Source organism: Corvus kubaryi, unplaced genomic scaffold (genome assembly GCF_017639235.1).
Source record: "Corvus kubaryi isolate FWS band 111438036 unplaced genomic scaffold, C.kubaryi_AGA036_p1.0 65140, whole genome shotgun sequence".
NCBI lineage: Eukaryota > Metazoa > Chordata > Aves > Passeriformes > Corvidae > Corvus > Corvus kubaryi.
Genome location: NW_024581789.1, coordinates 1 through 21,673, shown reverse-complemented (window position 1 = coordinate 21,673; position 21,673 = coordinate 1). Strand labels below are relative to the sequence as shown.

At 49.9% G+C, this 21,673-nt stretch overlaps 1 protein-coding gene across 4 annotated transcripts; it reads left to right on the top strand.

The window, feature by feature from the left end:
* The first annotated feature begins 159 nt into the window (after window positions 1-159).
* On the top strand, window positions 160-15,520 carry LOC121673049 (phosphopantothenoylcysteine decarboxylase-like). Of its 4 annotated transcripts, none has more exons than XM_042046085.1 (7): window positions 160-406; window positions 2,257-2,421; window positions 7,159-7,254; window positions 10,172-10,300; window positions 12,070-12,238; window positions 14,383-14,485; window positions 14,906-14,992. In XM_042046085.1, exons 2-6 carry the CDS (start codon window positions 2,269-2,271, stop codon window positions 14,436-14,438), a joined length of 603 nt encoding a protein of 200 aa, XP_041902019.1. In that variant the 5' UTR covers window positions 160-406; window positions 2,257-2,268; the 3' UTR covers window positions 14,439-14,485; window positions 14,906-14,992. The 4 variants fall into 4 exon arrangements, with proteins under 4 accessions (XP_041902019.1, XP_041902020.1, XP_041902018.1 ...); XM_042046086.1 differs by having other exon boundaries at window positions 14,383-14,475; window positions 14,906-14,991; XM_042046084.1 differs by lacking the exon at window positions 14,383-14,485 and having other exon boundaries at window positions 14,906-15,520.
* Window positions 15,521-21,673: the final 6,153 nt, after the last annotated feature.

Genomic DNA, 21,673 nt, shown 5'->3' with positions numbered 1-21,673 from the left:
GGCGCGAGTAGCACTCGCCAATCAGCGCCGCGGGCGCGAGCAGCACTCGCCAATCAGCGCCGCGGGCGCGAGCAGCACTCGCCAATCAGCGCCGCGGGCGCGAGCAGCACTCGCCAATCAGCGCCGAGGGCGCGAGCAGCTCCCGGCACCCCCCGCGGCTTCCGCTCCGCCCGCCGGCCGCGGCCCCGCTGCCGCCCGGAGCCCGCGGCCCTCACGGCCCTGCCTCGGCCCGTCTTGGAGCGCTGTTTGCTGCGTTCTGGGAGCCCCCGGGGTTTCGCGGTGCTGTTGTGCGGCCTTTTGGAGCCGTTTTCAGCATCGCTACCGCATTAAAAGTCGATTCAATTAACCCTTAAGGGCCTGTCAATTGCTTGTTTTCTAGTGGCTGCTTCCCCACAGCTGTGTTTGGGTAAGAGGAAAGCGCGGCCCAGCACTTATTAATCGTTATATTCCATATATTGTTACATATACAGCTTTTATTATAATCCTTTGCCGTTATTTTATCATTTTTACCACCGTTTTGCTGGTTTTTGCCATTATTTTTTAATTTGCAACATTTAAAAATTTTTACTATTTTACCGTTTTTACCGTTATCTTACGTATTTAACATTATTTTACCGTTTTAATAATTGCTTTATAATTCTACCATTTTTATCCTCCTTTTTGTCAGTATTTTATCATTTATAAGCATTTTGAAAGTTTCCTGCTTAAAACTTCACATTTTAACACCCAGGCTTTAATTTGTGGATGCTTTGGCAGAATTAATTGTCGTTTAGGAATCGCTAAGGGGCGTTTTGGAAACATCCTAAGGATGCTTGAAGTAGATAATAATTTTAATTATTTATAAATAATCATTTTCTGCTTTTAATTAGATATAGATAAATATGCGAAGCATGGTGTTAGCATTAAAATCTCTCAGCCAATGTGCTGCTGCGTTTCCTCACCTCTTAATTACCCTTGCTAATCAGCAGAGCTGAAATTGGGCTTTTATCCTGGCAGCGTTATTTTTTAAACACACTGAGAAACCTTTGGGGTTGGAGTTAAACACGTTCCTTCTGAGCACAGCGTGGAAGAAGACCGTGCTGGTGTTGTGAAGGGTTAGAAGGGGTGTCTGTGCTGGGTCAGGGGGGCAGAATTCCGGGGAATTGCTGCACACCCATCGAGGATCCCAGTTAACCTGCTGTTGGATCATCCCTGGAGTGACTCGAGGGTTAGATGGGATGTTGGGAAGAAATCCTTCCCTGTGAGGGTGGGGAGGCCCTGGCACAGGGTGCCCAGAGCAGCTGTGGCTGCCCCTGGATCCCTGGCAGTGCCCAAGGCCAGGCTGGACATTGGGGCTTGGAGCAGCCTGGGACAGTGGGAGGTGTCCCTGCCCTTGGCAGGGGGGGGAACTGGATGGGCTTTAGTTTCCCTTCCAGCCCAAACCAGTCTGTGATCCTGTGAAATTCCTCTCTCTGGGTTATCCAGCCCCCTCACTCCAACCTCTGAGCTGATCCCCAAAATCAGGGCAACCTGAACATGTCCATCTTCTTTCCACCCAAAGTGATTCCAAGCAACTTAGTTTGAATAACAAGGACATCACTAAAACGGAACAAACTCTACTGAATGCAATGATTTTTCAAGAACTGAATTTACTCTTTGCTAATTAGTCATTAATTGATGATATTTGAGATACTAAATTCCAATGATTTCCTCACCAAAACATTGATTTCTGATTTTTATCAGTGTGGAAACAGGAGACTTGAATTCGAACTGCTAGGGATTAAATTCTAGTGCTGCTGTAAATATTTAGGAACACAGTAAGGAACATTTTTAGTTATTAAGACATCTCTGTGCATTAATCACCAGAGAGTGCAAAGGGAAATCAACTCAACAGGGGGCTGTTTGTCTTTACAGAACTTGGTGTAAAATTTTATCCCAGATTTGCTTATTTATCTGTCCTAAATTCTGGACCATGCTCAAAATGTGAGAGTCTTAATTTTGAGGGCACAAACTTTACCAGGGCACATTTTGGCCTCTCTGCTCAAGTTTTAGGAGTCTGTTTGCCAGTATCCCAAAAGAAAAATGTAATTAAACATTACGATGACCTTAAAGTTCTGCTGGTGCTCGAAATCTTTGTGGGATGAGTGTTCTGGGTGCTTCTGGGTCCTGCAGAGTCCAGGCTCAGATCCGTGCCCTTGGCAATATGTTGGGGTTGGAGCCCTGCTGTGCTTGGAGGCAGCCTTAGTCCAGTGTCTTTGTTCTCCTGTGCCTGCACAGTTTGATTGGAGCATGGAGCCCATCTCCCTGCCAGAACCGGGGATTCCTGCAGGAAACAGCTCATCCGTGCCACAGAAAAAATTCCGTGTCCTGGTGGGAGTGACTGGAAGCGTGGCTGCCCTGAAGCTGCCCCTGCTCATCGCAGAGTTGCTGAAAATCCCTGGGGTGAGTGAAGCTGTTGGTGGAGCTTTGTGAAGTTGGAGTTACCCTGGTTTTGAGGAGAGATCATGTGGCTTCTGCTGAAATGACAAGTTCCTCCTTGGGGCCTTTTAGTTTGAAAATTTCTGTGAGGAGGATTCCACCTGTTTTTAAAAATTCTTTTATTTTTCCCCTGTCATTTCATACTTGAAAAGGTCTTTGCTTTGGGTGTTTTTTTTTTCTGGAGTTCGTCCTTGTCAGTCAAGTTAGCAGGTGTGGTGTTGCAGACAGAGGTGATACTTCTGAAACTTGAAATCTCCGGGATGTTGCAGTTGTCCATGGGTGGGATGTGGATTTCCCAAATGTAAACGCAGCTGTGTGATCCAGAAAGGAAAAATGGACCTTGGAGAACCAGAAATAGAAAACACAAGCTGCTATATGTGTCTGTGTAGTATTTTTTTACTGTTTGTTGTCTGGAGTAACAGAGGTGCCCAGCAGAGGCCACTGGTGACTGATCAGGGAGGGAAATGTGCTCTTTCCTGCTGTAGAATAAAGTTAAACATAGCAAACTTGTAGGTTTTTAGACATGGAGGAAATATTTTGGAGCCGTGAAATAAAAGAGTGATGGGGGCGAGAGGGTGCACTTAAATCTGCAGATTTATTGATTAGATTGCTTCTTGAATATCCTTTGGGATGACTTGGGAGGCTTTACCTTGTGGATGCACTGAGTGGAGGCTGATCTGTGTGGTCGATGTTGATATCCAAGCTGGAAAGGGTACTGGAGGTGAGGCGTGTGTGGCGATGTGAGGCCTCACTTAATTTATGACTGGACCTGATGCAATTAGTGAGGTCAAAGGTCCCAGCCTGAAGTAAGAAGGACAAAGAAAAATGACACCAAGGACTGGGGTGACCAGCCCAGAGCCAGAGATAGGGATCTTCTAAGCCTCTCCCTCTCAGATTAGCTTGGCTGTTGCTCATTTTCCTTTGCTCCTGGAGCTTGGAATGCCCTTCTGTGCAGGTGACAGGCAGAATGCAGATGACCCATGGTAGGAACGTGGGTCAAAACCTTTGCTTCCCTCTGAGTGTTTGTTTCATAATTAAAAGCTGCAGACAGCTGGACTCAAACACACTGTGCAGGCCCAGAGGTCTGTGACATCTAGTGCAGGCTGTGTGGCCGCTGGTTTGAGGGCAGAAAAAGCAAAAGTGATGTGGCATTTAAGTAAAACCTTATAAAATGAAGGCCTTGTTGCCTTTGTAAAATCATGGCTCAGGCCTGTTACTTTGGCTAGAGAAGGACTGTGAGAAAAGCCCGTGAGAAGAAAAGCAATTAGTTTTTACCCATGAGAATGTAGTATCAACAGAAGCAAGAAAGTTAAACAGTAGAAGGAGAAAACAGCAACATATCTGCACCTGTTATTTTTCTGAGTGCTTGAATTCTTATGCTATAGGTAGCCAATGGTAGCATGCTGTAGTTAGTAATAGCCAGTGAGTCTATTGTAGTAGTTCAGCAGCCAGTGAATCTGTAACACCAATGATAACATACAAAAAGTGCCTAAAAGAGGCTGCTTTGTTTAACAAATGGCTTTTTGGCCCTTGAAGGAGGCACTGTCCGTGTGTGTCGTGACCGCCCCAACAGCGACAAGTGAGGCATCCAGGAGTTTATAACAATTTATTAATCAAAGTTATTTACTCATTTCTGCTGTGATTTCAAGGGCTGCTGAGTCAGTGTAACTTTCCCATGGAGTTTGTTGAGTCCTGCACAAGGCTGTTGCATCAATTTCTTTACTGCTGGAGCAGAACTTTACAAAGGAGGCAGGGCAGGAGCAGAGACAAGGGTTTGATACCAGAGGAGATGTGGTCACAGGCTTGCAACCAGAGTGGTTAGTTTAAATTGATGTTATGCCTGAAATGGTCTGCGGTGAAAGACTTGGCAGAGTGATTTTGCTGCTCATTAACCTTTAACACCTCCTCGAGGGTGCCAGTGGATGCGACTACAGCTCACTGCCTTTTTCTTGACTCATCTTCACAGATGGGAATTCAGATGGCAGCAGGTTATTGCCCTTGTACCTGGTGTGGGGGGAGACAGCAGTGTCTCATCATCTCACACACCTGATTCCCAGAGTTTTTCAGTGGCTGGGCAGGAACACAATGACAAAAATTGTATTGGGAGGATATTGGCTGGTAGTAGGCTTTGGGGAGACCTTAGAGCCTCTTCCTGTGCCTGAAGGGGCTAAAAGAGAGCTGGAGAGGGACTTTGGACAAGGGCCTGGAGTGACAGGACAGGAGGGAATGGCTTCCCACTGCCAGAGGTCAGGGATAGATGGGATATTGGGCAGGAATTGTTCCCTGGGAAGGTGGTGAGGCCCTGGCACAGGGTGCCCAGAGCAGCTGTGGCTGCCCCTGGATCCCTGGCAGTGTCCAAGGCCAGGCTGGACACTGAGCTTGGAGCAAGCTGGGATAGTGGAAGATGTCCCTGCCCATGGCAGGGGGTGGAGCTGGAACACCTTTAATTTCCTTTCCAATCCAAACCAGTCTGTGATCCTATGATAAAGAGAGGCAAGAACAAACTTTTCTGTGGGTAAAATGTTTTGTTCTTGAAGCTCCAGGATGTACTTCAGGTTTAAATCACAGATTGTCACTTCACTGTGCACCTGCCAGGCAGCCTCTGCCTGAGCTTGTAGGTGCCATTTAACAGAGGAGCTGCTCGTGCTCTTGTGCTCAGGCTGGCTGGAAAGATTTTGCTATCAACACTGAGAAAGCCGTTAAAAAATAACCCCGTGCACCTCCTTACCCCGAGCAGAAAGGGCTGTGCCAGGAGAAGCCTCTATCAGAGACCAGCAGTGTTGCCTGAACACAGGAGAGCAGTTTTGTGGTAAAGTTTGTTTTGGAGATTTGGCTTAAGCCACGAAGACCTCTAACTAATCTAAACTGTCTCCAGTGAGGGAGTTTGAGTGTGGCCAGACTGCCTTTGCTGTTTAAGATATCCACAGGCAAACAGAGGGTGTGCCAGGTAAATAGAAAGAATAAACTATGTAGGCTAAAGTGATCTTGAGAACACTGACCTCTTTCCAGCACAGCTGGAGGAACTTGATGGACTTGCTGAGAACGAGGGAACCAGGAGTCCACCCCAGCAGAAAGCCTTCACTAGGGAGAATATTTTACTCATTTCCTAGGGGGTGGTGGGATTTCAGCCACCAGCATTCAGACTCTTTGAACATCCCTCTGGAATGTTCTGGCCTGGAATGGTTGGATGCGGTGCTTGATAGCCAGAGCTCTTCCCTAGTCCTGGGCTTATGCTTGGAAGAAATAAATATTTTTTTAATGGTACCATTTCAGAGAGCAGACATCCTCCTTCAAACTGCACAGTGCCCTTTAAACCCCCTAGATAAATAAATTCTCTCGCAGACTGAGGTTAACACCTCGCCCGAGGCCCGCGGAGCAGCGATAGCGCCTTTGTGGGTGTCGCTGCTTGGCTCGAGCAGCTTCCTGTGGGGTGAGGTTAGCATGGAAATAGTACAGTTAGTTAATGCCTGTGAGTGCGATCTTCACACTCAAAAACACTGCAAACACCTGTGATTCCAAGTCAGGGGTGCTTTGAGAAGAGCAGACGTTTAGAAGAGGCAAAAACAGTACCAAAACCATGTTATGTGCAGCTGTGTTATCCTATCACTTTTCCTTCAGAAGATGGGGAAAATTACCAATGGCCGCAATATGCAAAGGCTGGGATTTTCCACTGCTCCCGGCTGTTATTCTAGTCACATAGGATGCAAGGAGCCAACACTGCCCCATTCCCAGTGGAATAAGTGGTGTTGGGAGCTGGGTTAACGCGCTCTGTCACATCACTGCTGCTGTGCAGAGAACTTCTTGGAGCTTGGAGGTTTCCAGCAGTTGGTTGTAGCAAGGAGTGCACACACCGAGTGCCTCATCGGTTTTCTGCCTCGAGGCACAGTTTTCCAGCAGGAAGGAGCTGCTGGTAGGGCTGGTTTCTCTCCATCTCACTGTTGGATCAAGAGAACCCTGCAGTGGGTTCTGTGACCCATGGAAAAGGGGTATTTTTCACTGTAAGCAGCAGCCTGAGGTTCATCTTCCTCATTACCAGTGGAGAGTGCTCCATCCATGTGTTGGCCTGCCTGTTGACTGGTTTAAGGAACATCCCTGGGAGGAATTGCGGCTGGAAATGCTGTTCCATGTCCTGCACGGGCAGTCAGGGCATGCAGAGCCGCTTGGACACTGGCTGATCATGGTACGTGCAGGACACCTCTGGTTCACTGCATGTGGCAGGAGCTGTTGGCAATACTTATCAGAGCTGCAGGACACGTGGAAAATGGGGAAAAGCCCCCTTTTCCACTTGTGAAGATTTCTGCAGGGGGAAGTGGGAGGTTCACCTTAGCACCTTTTGTAAGTGTGTGTCAGACAAACACCTGAGGGATGGGATAGGCTTTCCCCAGTAGGAACCAATAAATGAAGGTTCCAGTTGCTTTGCAGGTTTATCTGAGGTTTCTGAGAGAACCCTCATGTGTTCACCCAGTCTCTCTTTGTGGAAGCCACTGCTTTGCTGCACAGAAACCCTGTGCTATGAACATACCTACACAGAGGTTCCGGTGAGGACCTGCCTGCTTTAGGTTGACATGAAATGAGCTTGTGGCTCCTGTGGATGTCTGTGGTGGCCTGGCCTTTCAGCTGTGAGGGGAGGCTTTCTGAGAAGCCACAAAACGCTACAAATTGTCCTCAAGTCTAAGCATTGGTCTTTTTCTTTCTGCTTAGCTTGAGGTGAAGGTGGTCACTACTGAGAGAGCAAAACATTTCTACAATGCCCAGGAGATTCCTGTGACCCTCTATGGTGATGAAGAGGAGTGGCAGGTGAGTTGTTCTTGCCAATAGAAGCATCCCTCTTAAGTTTTCTTGCAAGAAACTACACTTAGTTCCTTTTTAAACCTGGGCCAAGACTCACTCCTTGGTCTAGTAATGTATGTTTGGAATGTGGCTTTTGAAGAACGTGCTGTAAATGAGGAGGAAGAGAGAGGCTGCCCTGATGCATTGCAGGATTTTGTCCTGCAGCAGGCGGGGAGGGTAGCAGTGGACTGTCTCCACCCTGGGCTCAGCTGCTCTGAGGGGAGTGTCAGGAAATGTCAAGACAGCCACTGCAGAGCCATGGTGAGCGTGTTTGGTGCTTGTCATGAGTCATTCTTGTCACGGAGGCAGCAGCTTCGTTCTCCTTAGCTCAGCTGTCAGGGCTGTGAACATCTCTGCACCCTGTGAAATGGCTTTTTCTCCTGACTGCAGTTTTACTGACACACTTTGAGAGTCTTTGAGTATGAAGAGATTCATTGTATAAGGATCAAGATTTGTTTTTCCATACATTTCATCCCTGCTTTGCTGTACTGATCCAAGCACAAGGTGATCTTTCCTTACCCCTACTCCTGCCAATGCCCTCATATGTGAGCATTGCTTTTAAGTGGACAGAAACATGCCAGTGGTAACGGCCAGGAAACTTTCTGGCCGGTCTCAGGGATTGGTGGATGTCTGCTGGATCCCAGGATGCTGCAGCCTCGGGGAGTTACTTCTGAGGAGCCCTCAGTGGGGTGATAGAAGAGGTGCAGGTCAGGCTTTGAGATCTGCTGGCACACTGGAGAGCAGGCACGGGGCCCTTGTGGTGGGAAATAATCAGAGAATGGTTTGGGTCGGAAGGGACCTTAAAGCTCATCCAGTTCCACCCCCCTGCCATGGGTGGGGACACCTTCCACTGTTCCAGGTTGCTCCAACCTGGCCTTGGACACTTCCAGGAATGGGATAGCCACAGCTTCTCTAGGCAGCCTGTGCCAGGGCCTCCCCAGCCTCACAAGGGAACAATTTCTTCCCATATCCCGTCTAACCCTGCCCTTTGTGAGCTGGAAGCCATTTCCTCTTGTCCAGGCCCTTGTAAATAGCCTCCCTCCATCATGCTGGCTCCTTCAGGCACTGGAAGGACACAGTTAGTTCATCCCAAAGCCTTCTCTTCTCCAGGCTGAACAATGCCAGTTCTCTCAGCCTTTCCTCGTAGGGGAGGTAGGTGCTCCATCCCTCTGATCAACTTGGTGGCCTCCTCTGGGCTCACTGTGACAGCCTGCTGTAAGAGACGGTCTGAGGATCCCTCATCTGCCTCACGATCATCACCAAGGACAGAGGCTGAGCACAGCAGTCCTGGCCTGGCTGAGGTGGGATGTCTGCCAAGTGTTGCCTGCGGGTGTGCCCGCTGGGAACTGGTACGCATTCCTGAGGAAAATTAGTGCAGGTCACAATGAACTGCGCCGTTCTTGCTGCCCAGGCGGGAAGGACTGCGCTGAAGCGGAAAGGAATGACCTGTCCTGTCCCACCTGTCCTGTCCCACCTGTCCTGTCCCACCTGTCCTGTACCTTTTTTCCCAAAGCAACAGGCCCCATAACAACGGCTGTAGATTTCCCCCACCTCTTGGCCAGTTGCCCCTCGCTTCTAAAGAGAACTATAAAGGGACTTTCTAAATTAACCGAGAGGAGATCTCCCCACGGAAAGAAGGCGAATCTATTGGCAGGAGACCCACGAGGACTTTCTCATCCATTGGTAGCTATTTCCCCCCTTTCTTCCTCTCTACCCTTTTACTTTGTTTTCTTTCTCTCTCTCTCTCCTCTATCGCATTACCGTGTTGTGGGCACTTAATAAAGGTGCACTGTTCTGATTAAGACTGAAATCCCTTGTGTCCTTTTGCACTCTGAGATCAATAAATGAACCATCACGACCCTCGCTTGTATTAGTGGATCATGACACGTGCTCAGCATCTCTTTGAGAGATACTTCACTCTGACAATAAAACTACAAGAAAGAATAGAAGTGAGTGGAGGAGGTGGGAAAGGTGTTCAGGAAGTCCCAGCTTTTCGGATGCTGCCTTTTTGTTGTGGCTTCCCGTGACTCAGAGAAGGAGCACTTTGTGGCCCTGATACACCCCGTGCTGGCCTGTGGTTGGGTGTCCTCTGGGGAATTAGCGCCTGGTGCTGCTTGCTGCTTCTCAGGACTCTTTCCCAGTACGCTCCCAGTACGTTCTCTTGAGCAATTCAGGGCTTTAGTGAAAACAGAAATATTCACTCAGGAGTATGTCAAGGAGAAGCTGTGGCTGCCCCATCCCTGGAAGTGTTCAGGCCAGGTTGGACTGGGCTTGGAGCACTCTGGGACAGTGGAAGATGCCCCTGCCCATGGAAGGGGGTGGAACAAGATGACCTTTAAGGTCCCTCCCAACCCAGACTGTTCTGTGATTCCAAGAGAGGAGGGAAGCGCCAAATTGGATAAACCTCATCCATCTCAGAGAAAGCCAACAGGACACTGTTCCCTGCAGTACTTAGGAGGGTTTCCTTTGCTGCTGTATGTGTGAGTAGGGTTGTGCATGGTGATTAAAAGTGACTTGTTAAGTTAGGGGTCTGTACCTCATGAGAAGCCAGTGGGCAGCTTCACTTCAATGTGAAGCTTATAAATCACCTGGGTTCCCCAGGAAACGTACCCCTGTTTTGGGCCTGCCTGGCTTCAGCTGGCTGTGGGATGGAGCTCTTAGGAATAATTCCAAAGCTAAGGGATGCTGTGGATGGGGACAGCTCTTTGCTGTGAGTTGAAACCTGTGGTAGTCAGAAGTGTGAATTGTGGGAAAAGGATCCCACCATCCGCTGATACGCTACCATCCCTTAACTGTGCTCCATAAGCACAGGAGCTGTGTTTTCTGAGGTGGGGTTGATGAGGTGTGTGAGGGTTTGGTGCTCCCCATCTTCTCTCCCCCGCAGCTGTGGAAGGGCCGCTCGGACCCCGTCCTGCACATCGAGCTCCGGCGCTGGGCTGACCTCATGGTGGTGGCACCTCTGGACGCCAACACGCTGGCAAAGGTCGCCAATGGCATCTGTGACAACCTGCTGGTGAGTACCTGGGCTCTGCCTGCCACTGCTCCCACCCCTCAGGACTGCCTGACCTTGCCTTCCTGGGATCTTGGTGCTTCTGCAGCATCACGAACAGTGACATTTGCATGTTCTGCTCCCCCTCCATCTGCTCGTCTCTCTCTTCTCCAGCACGGCTCCCCTGCTCCTTCTCTTTCCTTCCCTGACCTACATCCCTTCCCACTCCTCAGCTCTGTCAGTCTCTCGTCTTATTTCCCAGTCCCTGCTTTGTGTCTTCCCTGCTTTTTCTGGAGGGTGGTATTTCTTTCTGCCTCCATCCTCTCTCTGTCACTCATACACACAAACAAACACTCACTCACTTTTGAGTTCCTCTACATTTTTTCAATGCAATCTGGAAAGACACCTGTGAGATCAGATAAAACTGTTTACTTCCCGCTACTTCACCACCTCCCTCACCTAACATAGCACAGACTTTCAAACATGCTCATTCCCACTTACCTCCCAGTCTCAGCTACAGAGGATTTGGCTTGTTCAGGCTTGTTTTTTGATATTTAAAGTGCTCTTGAGGCTCTTCAGGCTAATCAGAAAGTGTATTAAAAGGGAGTGTGCTTCTTTGTTGGGTGCTGGGGACCTTCAGTGGGGCTGAATGTTTTGTGGCCAGGCATTAACCACACAAAAGATCTCAGGAAGCTGCAGATCTGCATGACCTATAGCCTTTTGCGTAAGAAGCATATATAAATGAACAAAATCCACCCAGAACAGATCACTGGGGATCTGAGAGTAACCAGAAAGAGCTACAGAAAGAGGGAAGGACAAGCAATGTCTTGTCCTTCTGGGTCCCTTGTGGGCGTGCTGGTTTAGCAGAGGGAAGAGCTCAGGAAGGATGTCAGGGATGTGTGGCTTCATACACTCCTGCCAGTCTTTGAGAGCCTTGTGAAGGGAAGAGACAGCTCCAGGAAAGGAAAGTGAGTACCGGAGGTGCTGGTTGGCAGTTCAGAACAGATTCCATCAGATTTCCTTGTGCTGGGAAGGGTTCAAGTCACAGGGTATAAAAAAGGGTGGGCAGGGTTCCTGTAAGGACTCCGTGATCTGAGCTGCTCCCTTGGAAGCTGCTTTGTTGGACTGAAATGCTGCTAGGCCTGGGGAATCTGATGGACGTGGCACTAGGAACAACCAGCATTTATCTTTCCAAGGGGATGAGGTGATCCTGGGTTATCTGGCAGTGCTGAGGAGTCAGATTTGATTCCCTGTAGCACACAGGAGCTGCCAGATGGTTTGTAACGTGCCAGCATCTCCTGCAGCAGCCCAGATGTGCTCGTGTTCTCCTCTGCTTGTATCCTGGAAGCAGCACTGCTTCCCTTGTGGGGAGTTGTGGATCCAGTTGGCATATCATGTCAGAAGGACTCACTGCCAGCTGTCAGTGTTTAGCTTTGCAGCTGGCTTATCTGCAGTGTTGCCCCGGGGGTTTCTTTGTAGCTGATGATAAGGTCTGTGGCCACCTCTCAGCTTCTCTGTCTCCCACATAGTCTGTACACATCCTGTTCCAGCTTGGTTTGCTCCAGCCTGGGCTGCTGGCTGGAGCAGGGTGGGATTTATCCTCTGTGTAGCCTCCCTTGTCTTTCCTGCCTGTGAGGGACGAGCTTGGCTGGAACGTGATACAAGTTAGTCTCAGCCCATGGGTTAGCCCAGCTGCGCTGACAGAATGACAGCAGGCTGGAAAGGTGCTTCTGTGCAGCAGGGGGATGGGAAGGAATGAGGGAATCCAGGCCCTTTCTTGGCTTCTCCTGCAGACTTGTGTCATCCGTGCGTGGGACCTGAGCAAACCCCTGCTCTTCTGCCCGGCCATGAACACGGCCATGTGGGAGCATCCCATCACAGCTCGGCACGTGGAGCAGCTGAAGGGCTTTGGCTACACGGAGATCCCCTGTGTGGTGAAGAAACTCGTGTGTGGAGATGAAGGTCAGTCCTTTCCTGTGGCTCCTGCCCCTTTCCCTGCCCCACTGCTGCCCTCGTGCTGGAGGGATGTGCTGCCTTTTGCTGCGTGGCCATGGAGATGTCGAACTGCCACAGTTTGTACAAACAAGCTGAAGCTTTGCCCTGTGTTATCCCTCTTCATTAGTTTTTAAGTAGTTTTAAGAGCTTTCAGATGAGCCTGATACTGAACAGAAATGTTCACGAAGAGAGGAAATCAAAGAGAAGGAAGGTTCTGTGGTGAGCGTTACCAGCCTGGGATTTGGGTGTCCTGACTTTGCCCTCTGCTGGGACTGGGGGCTGTTTTCATTGTGCCTCAGTTCTTCAGATCCATCACTGGGATTAAATCTTGTCCCTGAGAGCAGACAGTGAGAAAAGCCCTTTGCAGATGTGGCTGAGGGTGTAGCTGAACACACATCGAACATTTGTTGTTGTTGTTGCCTGGGTTACTTTTTAGTTTCCCAAACAAGTTTTGATGTGGGGTTTTGACACCAGGGTTCTGCAAAGTGAAAGAGGGGTGTGGAGGAAGTTCAGATTCAATACATTTGGCTTGCAGCGCTAAGAAATAATGGTCTCATTGAAGTTTTAGTAGCTGCTTTAAATTGAGGTATTTTGACTTTTGGGAAGGGTTTTGATACAAACCATTTGGATGAATGGATTTGCTTTTTTATTAAAATTTTATTGGGCAAATCTCTGTAAAATGTCCCCCGGTTCCAGCCACAGCAGCTACTACCTGCACAGTTCTGTGCTCCTACTTCTGTATAACAACCCCAATTCCAGCAGGATGTTTACCACCTTGTCAGTCCAATAAACAGTCTGTAACAAAGACAGGATGTTATAATGTCCCTCGTGGTTAAATTCTAGGCCTGGCTTCGTTTTGGAATCCTTAGGTAGGTGCAATGCCTCTAGAGATTTGTACTTTCAGAACTGAAAACTAAGAAATATTTACAATTAGGTAAGTGTAGTTGAGTAACTCAGACATCAGTTGAAATATCCTGGATGATTAACCCTCCGCTGGGATTTTAGACATGATTACATCAAATTTCTTCATATCCAGCTCAGCTGTCTCATCTGAGAGAGCAAACTCTTGAAGGAGCTTGGAGGAGAGGGATGGAGGGATGGCAGGAGTAGCCACATCTGACTGGACTCCACTTGTGCTTGTGAGTCAACTCACAAGAAGATCTTCCTGATGGCAAACACCAGGACTTTCCTGGCAGCTTGTAGGGAGATTATGGCAGGGCACTGATGGATTCCATCTCTCTGAAGACCCAAACTAGTCTCTACAACTGACTTCTTTTCACCCCTTCCCCTTTTCTCAGGCCTTTCACCCCACAGCCTCTTCCACGCTCATTTTGGCTTCCATCCACGCAGGGGTTTCCCTGGTTTCCACACAAGCAGCAAGTAGCAAAGCTCACACATCTGGTGCAGGAGAGATTCAGTTTGCACCAGTTTTGTCTGTTGACATTGTGGTTTGTTTTGCTCTAGGAGGTTTCTCTTCCTCACCCCATGTGGTTGGGTCTCACCTGAAATGCACCACGTCCTCACTGCCCCCAAGTTTTACCTGATTAATTTTTCTCCCTTAGCAAATGAGTGGGTTTATACAGGAAGTCCTGCTAAAAGAGAGGATAACAAATGTAATTTCTTGATTGGATACTTTCCATACTGCCATTATCTTCATCATCCTTGGCTGGATTTCTAGAGCCTGGCACACTGGAAGATTTCCACCTGTAGGCATGAGCTGTGCTGTAAGAGTTTGCTTTAGTAAACCAAAAAGTCCAGCTGTCAATTGCCAGAGGTGTTGGAGAAGTGGGTGGTGGAGGAAGAAGGCAGGCCATGGAAGTGTTCTGGAAGGGTGTAGCTCTGCCAAACCATGCAGAGGCAGTCAGGGAATGTCTCTTGTCAAGTGCAGCTCTTCCCCCTGAGATTAGGAGAGCAGAAGGGTCCAAATCTGCCTGCAGCTTGTCCACAGGATGCTCCAGACCTCCGGGGATTTACAGGTCTGAAAAAGAGGAAAACAACACCTCCCAGAACTAATTTCTGCTGAGCAATAAGGCATGTATTTTAAATTATAGGATCAATTAGCCAGCAGGACAAAATATCAAGAGAGACTTTTTTTCAATTTTCCAAAAGAGACAAATACCTGTGGGAGAAGCGTCTTTCCTCAGCTCCAAGCAAATTAGAAGAGTGAATGGCCTCAGTTCCCAGTGCTGACTTCAGCACAGAAGGTTAGACAAGGTGATTTAATCATCTCTGGCTTTGAAATTCTGAACTGGAGTTAAAAACTATTTCAAAGGGAAGCAGCAGCACAGCACAGATTAGATGTTCATCTGGCAGATAACCAGGCCAAAAGGAAAAGCCTTTCCATTTTGTTCTGTCCAGCATTCAGCCTTCTCCAAGAGTTGCTCCCGAGATTCAGGCTGGTGGGAATCCAGGACAGCTTTCTGTAATGGAGGTCATTTCTCTAAAGCAGAGTCACGGGAATGGTATGGATTTGGCAAGGCTTTTGTATAGGCAAAGACCATTTCAGAAAGATGCTGAAAACACATTATGTTTACCCTGGAGAAAGGAGGTGAGATTGGGAATTACGCTCCACACACTTTTTTTTGGTTGCCCCCACCCTGGATTTCACAATGTGGTTTTGCTCTTGCCCTGCAGGCCGAGGAGCCATGGCAGAAGTGTGGACCATCGTGGAAAGAGTTAAAGGGATCCTTGAAGAACGGGATGTGCCAAGGCAGAGCTGATGTTTTGGCATGTAAATACTGGTTTTGTGCCTTCCTGATGGTTTGGAGATAAACCCAGCAGGAAGCTGGGCTCAGCTGCCCTGGTACCCATGGCATGCATACCTTTAGCTGCTCTTCAACAGAAGGAGCCAACGGTTGTCTTCCAGCTGGTGCCAAACTGAAATGTGGTACCTCGCCACAGACTTTCAAAAACCAGAGCCAAGAATGTGCTGCTTTAGTGTGGAAAACTCTGAGGTATCTTGCAGAGAGGGAGTAACGTTCCTGAGGCTGCTCAGCCCCCAGTGCTTCACACGTGCTCTGTTCTGGGGAGGCTGCAGAAGGTGTTTGAGCTCCTGGTTCTAGAGAGGAAAAGGCCCTGCAAATTCTGGTGCAGGGTAATTCCAGCTCTTTCCAGCAAGTGTCTTCTGGACCATTCCTGCTTTCCAGATATGGTCCACATCTGTTCTGGCTGCCCATTCCAAGCAGGAGTCACTGGCCAAAAAGCATTTTCCCTCTGGGAACTTAATAAAAGAGAGAGATTTTAATCCTGCCCCTGATGAGTTGCCTCTTGTAACTGCTTTGGGAGGTGTTCCCACCCAATGTCTTTGCTAAGTTGTTGTGTCTGCTTATGGTTATTTATCAGATACGGAGAAAAATTGACTGAACAGAGCTCTCCAGTCCTTCTGCCCTTTTGTAGCTGTTATCTGGAGAGGGATGCAGGTTATCAGCCTCATTCCAAAGTGCCTCCTGCCCATCTGGATGCCCCAGTCAGGAAACAAGCAGGCCAGGCCCTCATGGAAAGCCAAGGGTGGGTGTTTCCCAAGGGAATGAAGTCAAACTTCACTGAAGTAAAGAGTTTCAGCCAAGTTAAATTTAATAAAGAAATAGATTTTTTTCCACGGCCAAAAGATCGGTCACACAGAAAGCCACGATCGGAAAAAGGCCAGCACCGAGCCCGGGATCGGAGCTGGGTGAACGCAGGTCTGACCTCTATCACATCAGATCCCCAAGTTCACCAGTGTCGCTTCTGCTGGTTCCTTCTTATACAGTTCTTGGGCAGAGTTCGAATTAATTCTATTCTTCTCACAATTTAGCACATTCATGATGTTTTCTTGTCCCAAAGTTGGGCTGCACAAAGCATTTCCTGGGTCTGATGAATTGTCCATCTTGGATGATGAATGGTCCATCTCCGATTCTTGAACAGTTAGTTCTAGGAATGGGATACTCCTTTAAAGACACCGAGATGTTAATGAGATGTTAATCAGTCTCATCATCGTCCAGATCATTGCCCAGGTGTGGTGTTAATGGCTCCAGATAAGGTCTACCTCCACCCGGAGATAGATTTTTTCATATGCTGATTAATTCCTGGCTGTATTGTCTCCTCTGCTGCTGCCAAGGCTTGCGAAATTTTCTCTGTCCCCAGCCTGGGGTTTGGGCTTAGGCATTTTTATTTGTACAATTAATATATACATTTATGTACGCAAGCACGAATTACCAATTTCATTTTTAACATTCACCTTTGATGACCTTTTCATCTTGGCAATTAACTGCCTGGCATCAATAAATTGGGACATCCTGTGCCCTTGTGGGCCAGACCAGGCAGAGCTTCCCCCAGTCCAACCTTTCCTTGGGAACACAATCTTGCTCCTGAGGGGGAATGGGAGATGTGGAACATGCTGCTCTAGCAGAGCACTGCTGACCCACAGAGTTCATTTTTGACTAAACCCAAACAAATTTAAGGCCTTGGGTACAGCATGTGCATCCTGCCTGTGGGGGAAACCTCCAGCCTGCTGTGCACGAGGGAAGAGGTCACGAGGTTACATTTGCTTGACTTAGCCGTCCTACACAAATAAAACCTCTGAACTTTACCTGTTTCGGCTCTTCCACTGACAGAGATCCAGGGAGTAAAAGCTGCTGAGAAGGATCTTGGTGTGAGCAGAGCTTGTGGCTCACAGTGAGGGCTGTAGTGGTGTTGTGGCTGTGACTTCTGCATTTTGCCAGGATTTATGGAGTGACCTGCATCGTTTGCTCGTGTTCTCGGCTCTCGGCCTCTCAGAAAACCGTACCTTAAGCTCACTGACAGTAGCAGAGATGTTTCCTGGCTTTCATGAGTTTTGCTCTGTTTCTCCTGCTCAAAGGGAAATGTGTGTTGTGGCTGTTACAACTGACTCGTCCTTGGGGCTCTGTCGTGGCTATCTCCTGTGGTGGGAGTTGTTTATCCCTCCTCCTGCTCCCTGACTTGGCAGCACAGAAAATCCAACAGAGATTCCTCATCCCAGAACAAAACACCACGTCCCCGATAAGAGCCTTCCTCTCTTCCAAGCCTGGTTTGCTGCCTTAAGCTGCTCCAGAAATGTTGACGAGTGATCCTCTGCGTAATTGCTGTGATTTTTTAAATTGGAAGCAGGTTGCGATACCATTCCAGGCTGCCATAAACCCGTGCCCCAAGCACCTTTCCTTCAGGGCAAATAAAAGAAACAGTTACTTCCTTCTGGGAGGCAGGAGCAGCTTCCAGCCTGGCAGAGGTACAGGTCCCCACCCCTGGCTGGGGAGGTGCGGCAGCCCGCGGGCAGGAGCTGCTCCCTGTGCAAAAGGAGCAGGAATAGGAGCTGGGGGAAGCCCTGTCTGCTTTAGGAGGCGACCTCGGAACAGTGATTTTCTAGGACGAGGCTTGGGGTGGTGATGAAGGACCTGAATCCAAACCAGGGCTCTGTGCCAGCCTGGGGACTAGGCACTGCCAGGCTCTCCTTAGCCAGTGAGATCACCAAGCGGTGTTGAGGGATGGATCCCTCATGGCGTTCAGGCTTCTGCCTCCATCCCTCACAGCTCTGTGTGTGACTCAGGTTCACGGGGGAGGCCTGAGACACTTCCCATGAACTTTTTCTTTTCCTTCAGCTCTTCTTTTTAAGCCACACGCTGATTTTTTGTTCCACTTTCCCATGAAACTCTTGGATGACCGAGGCAGCACCCCCATGAATCCTGCTGCGTTGCAATTTCATTCATCCTGCTTAAAACTGTTTCTCTCAGCATGGCTTGGGAGTGATAAAGAGCCAGGACAAAAGCCCAGCGAAGGCAGCAGCCCAGCTCCTTTCCTGGGCTTGGATGTGCCTCAGTATCCCTGTCTCTGGCTGCTTCCCCCCCATCCCAGACTTGATGGGATCCCTTTGCTGCTTGGATTCGGGGGAGGAGGAGGATGGAGATGCCGTGGTGCTGCTTTGGTCTGGCTTTGACCAGGAGTTGGCTCCCCAACTACAACTTGGGATGGGAATTGCATCATCTCGCTTGCCTGTCCCATCCCACTCCTCCATCTTGGGAGCCTGCAGCAGGAAAAAACATCTTTAAAAAGTGACAAAACCTCCCCATATTTAGACTTTCAGCAGCGGTGCCTCTGTGATGCACCTGGTGCAGTGGCTTTGCACCCCGGGGCTCCGGATTTGGCACCAGCCCCCCCCCGGGAGCGGGGATGCCGCCCACTCCGGATCCCCAGAGCATGTGAGGTGGCAGGAAGTGGGTTTGTTCCCCGACCACAGCTGAGCCGGGCGCTGGGGGAGGCCGGGGGTTGCCACAGGGTGACAGATCGGCGGTGGCAAGTGAGAACTGGAGGCGTTTGTAGGTTTTTTTCCCTTCCTTGCTCTGGCAGGATTCAAAACAACACCTTGAGACATGTATTTTCCTCCTGTAAGATTGCAGTGGCAGTGGAAAAGGGAGATGATCCAGAGGGATAGTGGTGGTTCCAATCTCTGCCCTCGTGTTTTGCTTTCCATGTGCTTCATTTTTCTGTCTCACCAGCCCTCCTGACTTGGGAGATGTTGGGAAGCAGCTGCATCACCCTGACTGGTGATAAAGCCAGAGCCAAAAGACCCAGCAGGGCTCGGCACAGACTCCTTGGCACCAGCAACACCGATAGCTTGGCTTCGGTGGGACAGCCTTCCAATTAAAACTTGCAGGTGCTGTGTTCTTCCCCTGGCCACCTGCCTCCGTGGGTGCTTGAAAAATTGTTTCCAGGAGTAATTGAGCTTAATTAGAAACTTGAATTCCCTGGGGCTGGGATGCTCAGAGATGCACGGGGGGAATGAAATAATCCAATGGGGCAGTTCCCTGCTGGGGCTCACCCTGTCTGGGGTTTTATTTTGCTCTGCTAGGTCTCACCCTATCTGGGATTTTATTCATGGGCTCTCATGTTGTCCTTTAGATGGAGACGGGGATTTTTCTCTGGGAGTGCTGGCTTTGGTGTTGGACCTCACTTTTCTGACTCTCTGGGGAAAATGGGATAAAGGGGATGGAATGACCAAAAAGCCTTTGTGCTGTCCAGGGAGATGAGGAGTAAAGGTCACTTCAGTCATCACAGTAAAGATAAAATGAATATGCTCTTGACCACAGGCTCCTGGATCCTAAGGGGAAATGGGCTTTGCATGGAGACTCCTAAAATCAGGCTCCGTCTGTGATCGCAAAGAGCCCCTCAGTCTGAAATCGGGGAGTGCCTGGTGTGCTCCCAATCCCCAGTCCCATGGCATTCAACCCTTGGCAAGTCATCGCTGGCCACTGCCACCTGTGGAGGGGTGAGCACCCCAGGGACCCTTCATGCCCCTGGTCCCACAGGAGTATCCAGAAAATCCCCCCACACCCTGCTTCAGCTCTGGGCGAGCATGCCAGGACAGGCAGCGCCAGCTTCCCACCGCCAAAACGAGCTGGGGGAGGGCCAAGCACAGCCATAAAAGCTCTAGAAAAGGCATTTATTCCTACATGGCTCCTTGGATGGCTGGAAGAGCCTTTGCCCAGGAGATCTGTGCCCCCAGAGCAGCCTGAGCCCCTGGGCCTGGGTCTGCTCAGTCTCGATTTACACGGGGTGTTTGGGTGGTTTATAGCTTTGGAGAAAGGTGATTCATGAACTCCAGTGTGATAAGGATGAGGGAGGAAAGAAAAGCCACGTCAACCTGAAGGAATGTGGCCAGTAGAGAGCCCAGCCTGTGGCTGCCAGAAGCCCTGGGAGAGGGGATCAGGCGTAAAAAGGGACAAGATGAGAACATGTGCCTGAAAAAATAGCTGAAAGCCTCTCATCCCTGCTTCAGGGGCTCTTGTCCCCCAAGTACACTGCAGCTCTGAGGCCATGGGATGGTTCCAGATAAACTCCTCAGACATAGGTCAGCCAAACTTCTAACAGGGGATAATTTACGGCCCGAGCTCTTGTGCTTGCCCAGGGCTGACTGTGCTCCCGGGGCTCCAGCCTCCCTCCAGACCACTGCTCTGCTTCCCTGAGGATCAGGAACTGGCGTGGGGAGTCATGCCAGAGCCATCCCAAAGCGAGTTCCTGTATGAGTGGCAGGCGAGGGAAGCATTGTCCCTTCTTCCCCTTGCTCTGCTGGGCAGCACCATGTGCCTGCTGGGCACATGGCCTGGGAGGCCAACGCTGGGCCAAGATTTCCTTCACCACTGGGAATGAGGGTGGCCCGGAAAACCCTGGCCTGGTTCCTGCTGCCCCTGTGCAAACACATCATGTTTGCCATCTTGGCAAACACAGCCCCTTTATAAAGGCAGCAGAATTTGGCTGTGAGGAGAGAACACAGCCAATATCAGAGAGAAGTCCAGCTCTGGGATGTGCCAAGGCACAGGCAGACCTCTGCCCCTTGTTCCCATCCAGAATATCCTTCCTGAGGGCGGGGAGCTCCTGCTCTTGCAGCATCCCGAGGGAATCTGCATCCTGCATACCCTAGGGGTGAGTCTGCTCTGAGATACTCTTCGTGGATGTTATTTACAGTAGCATTTTTTCTTCAATAGGAAATCATTCTTGGTGCCGGGAAAAAGCTGCTGAGGTGCTGGCAGGGTGCGGGCAGGGTGCAGCTGGAGCGCCCCAATGCCTGCAGCCCATGAACCCTGCCAGTTGCCTCAGCAGAAAGTCAATATTGACCCTCTGTCAGCGCTTGCACGAACCGGCACTCCCGCTGCCAAAGCAGAACAAAGCCTGGCGCGTCCCTCCAGCACCGGCTCTCTGTGCCGGCTCTTTAAAAATAATCATCGTTAAATAGCTGGGTCTGCTGGGGCTTTGTTGGAAGTCAAATACCTGGGAAAAGCCATGGAGAAAGAGAGCTCCAGCTGCTCTGCTTCTTACTCCTCACCGTTCTCTCCCTCCCCTGACCCAGCATCCATCCTCCCCCAGAGCACCCATCCAAGCTGGATCCCCGCAGGGGATGTCACCTCACATCCCCATCACATCCCGAGCTCCTCGGAGGGCACTGTTGTGCCAGAGCCAGGACATGGGAACTGGCAGCACCCCAGGGAAATAAAAGCTGAAGTGGTTTGAAGGCTTGGCCTCCGAAGGGGGAGGGTGATGGGGGAGCGGAGAGGAACCAAAACCCAGTAGCCGAGGAACAGGCAGAGGGCGAAGGGGAAGTGAAAGCAGCTGTGATTACTGAAAGCTCAGATGTGAAAGAGTGGGAGCGCTGTCTTTGGGGCTCTCACTTCCTTGTCTGTGCAGGTTTTCTTGGCTTTGGGCTATTTTTAACTCCATTCCTGTCTTTGCTCATAAATTCCACCCTGGGGTGGGTGGGGTTGGTGTCACTGGAGGTGGGTGCCACGTGTGCCATCAGAGTTTGGGGACGGACTGCTGAGTATCCCTGCATGGTGGGGTTTGGGGGATCACCCAGCTTCCCTGCATGGTGGGGTTTGGGGGGATCACCCAGCATCCCTGCATGGTGGGGTTTGGGGG

Bases quoted from the DNA above. Each gene is read 5' to 3' on its own strand.
- LOC121673049 (XM_042046084.1), top strand. From the start codon at position 2,269: ATGGAGCCCATCTCCCTGCCAGAACCGGGGATTCCTGCAGGAAACAGC. The intron at 7,255-10,171 runs GTGAGTTGTTCT...TCTCCCCCGCAG, and splicing joins GTGATGAAGAGGAGTGGCAG to CTGTGGAAGGGCCGCTCGGA. The intron at 12,239-14,905 runs GTCAGTCCTTTC...CTTGCCCTGCAG, and splicing joins ACTCGTGTGTGGAGATGAAG to GCCGAGGAGCCATGGCAGAA.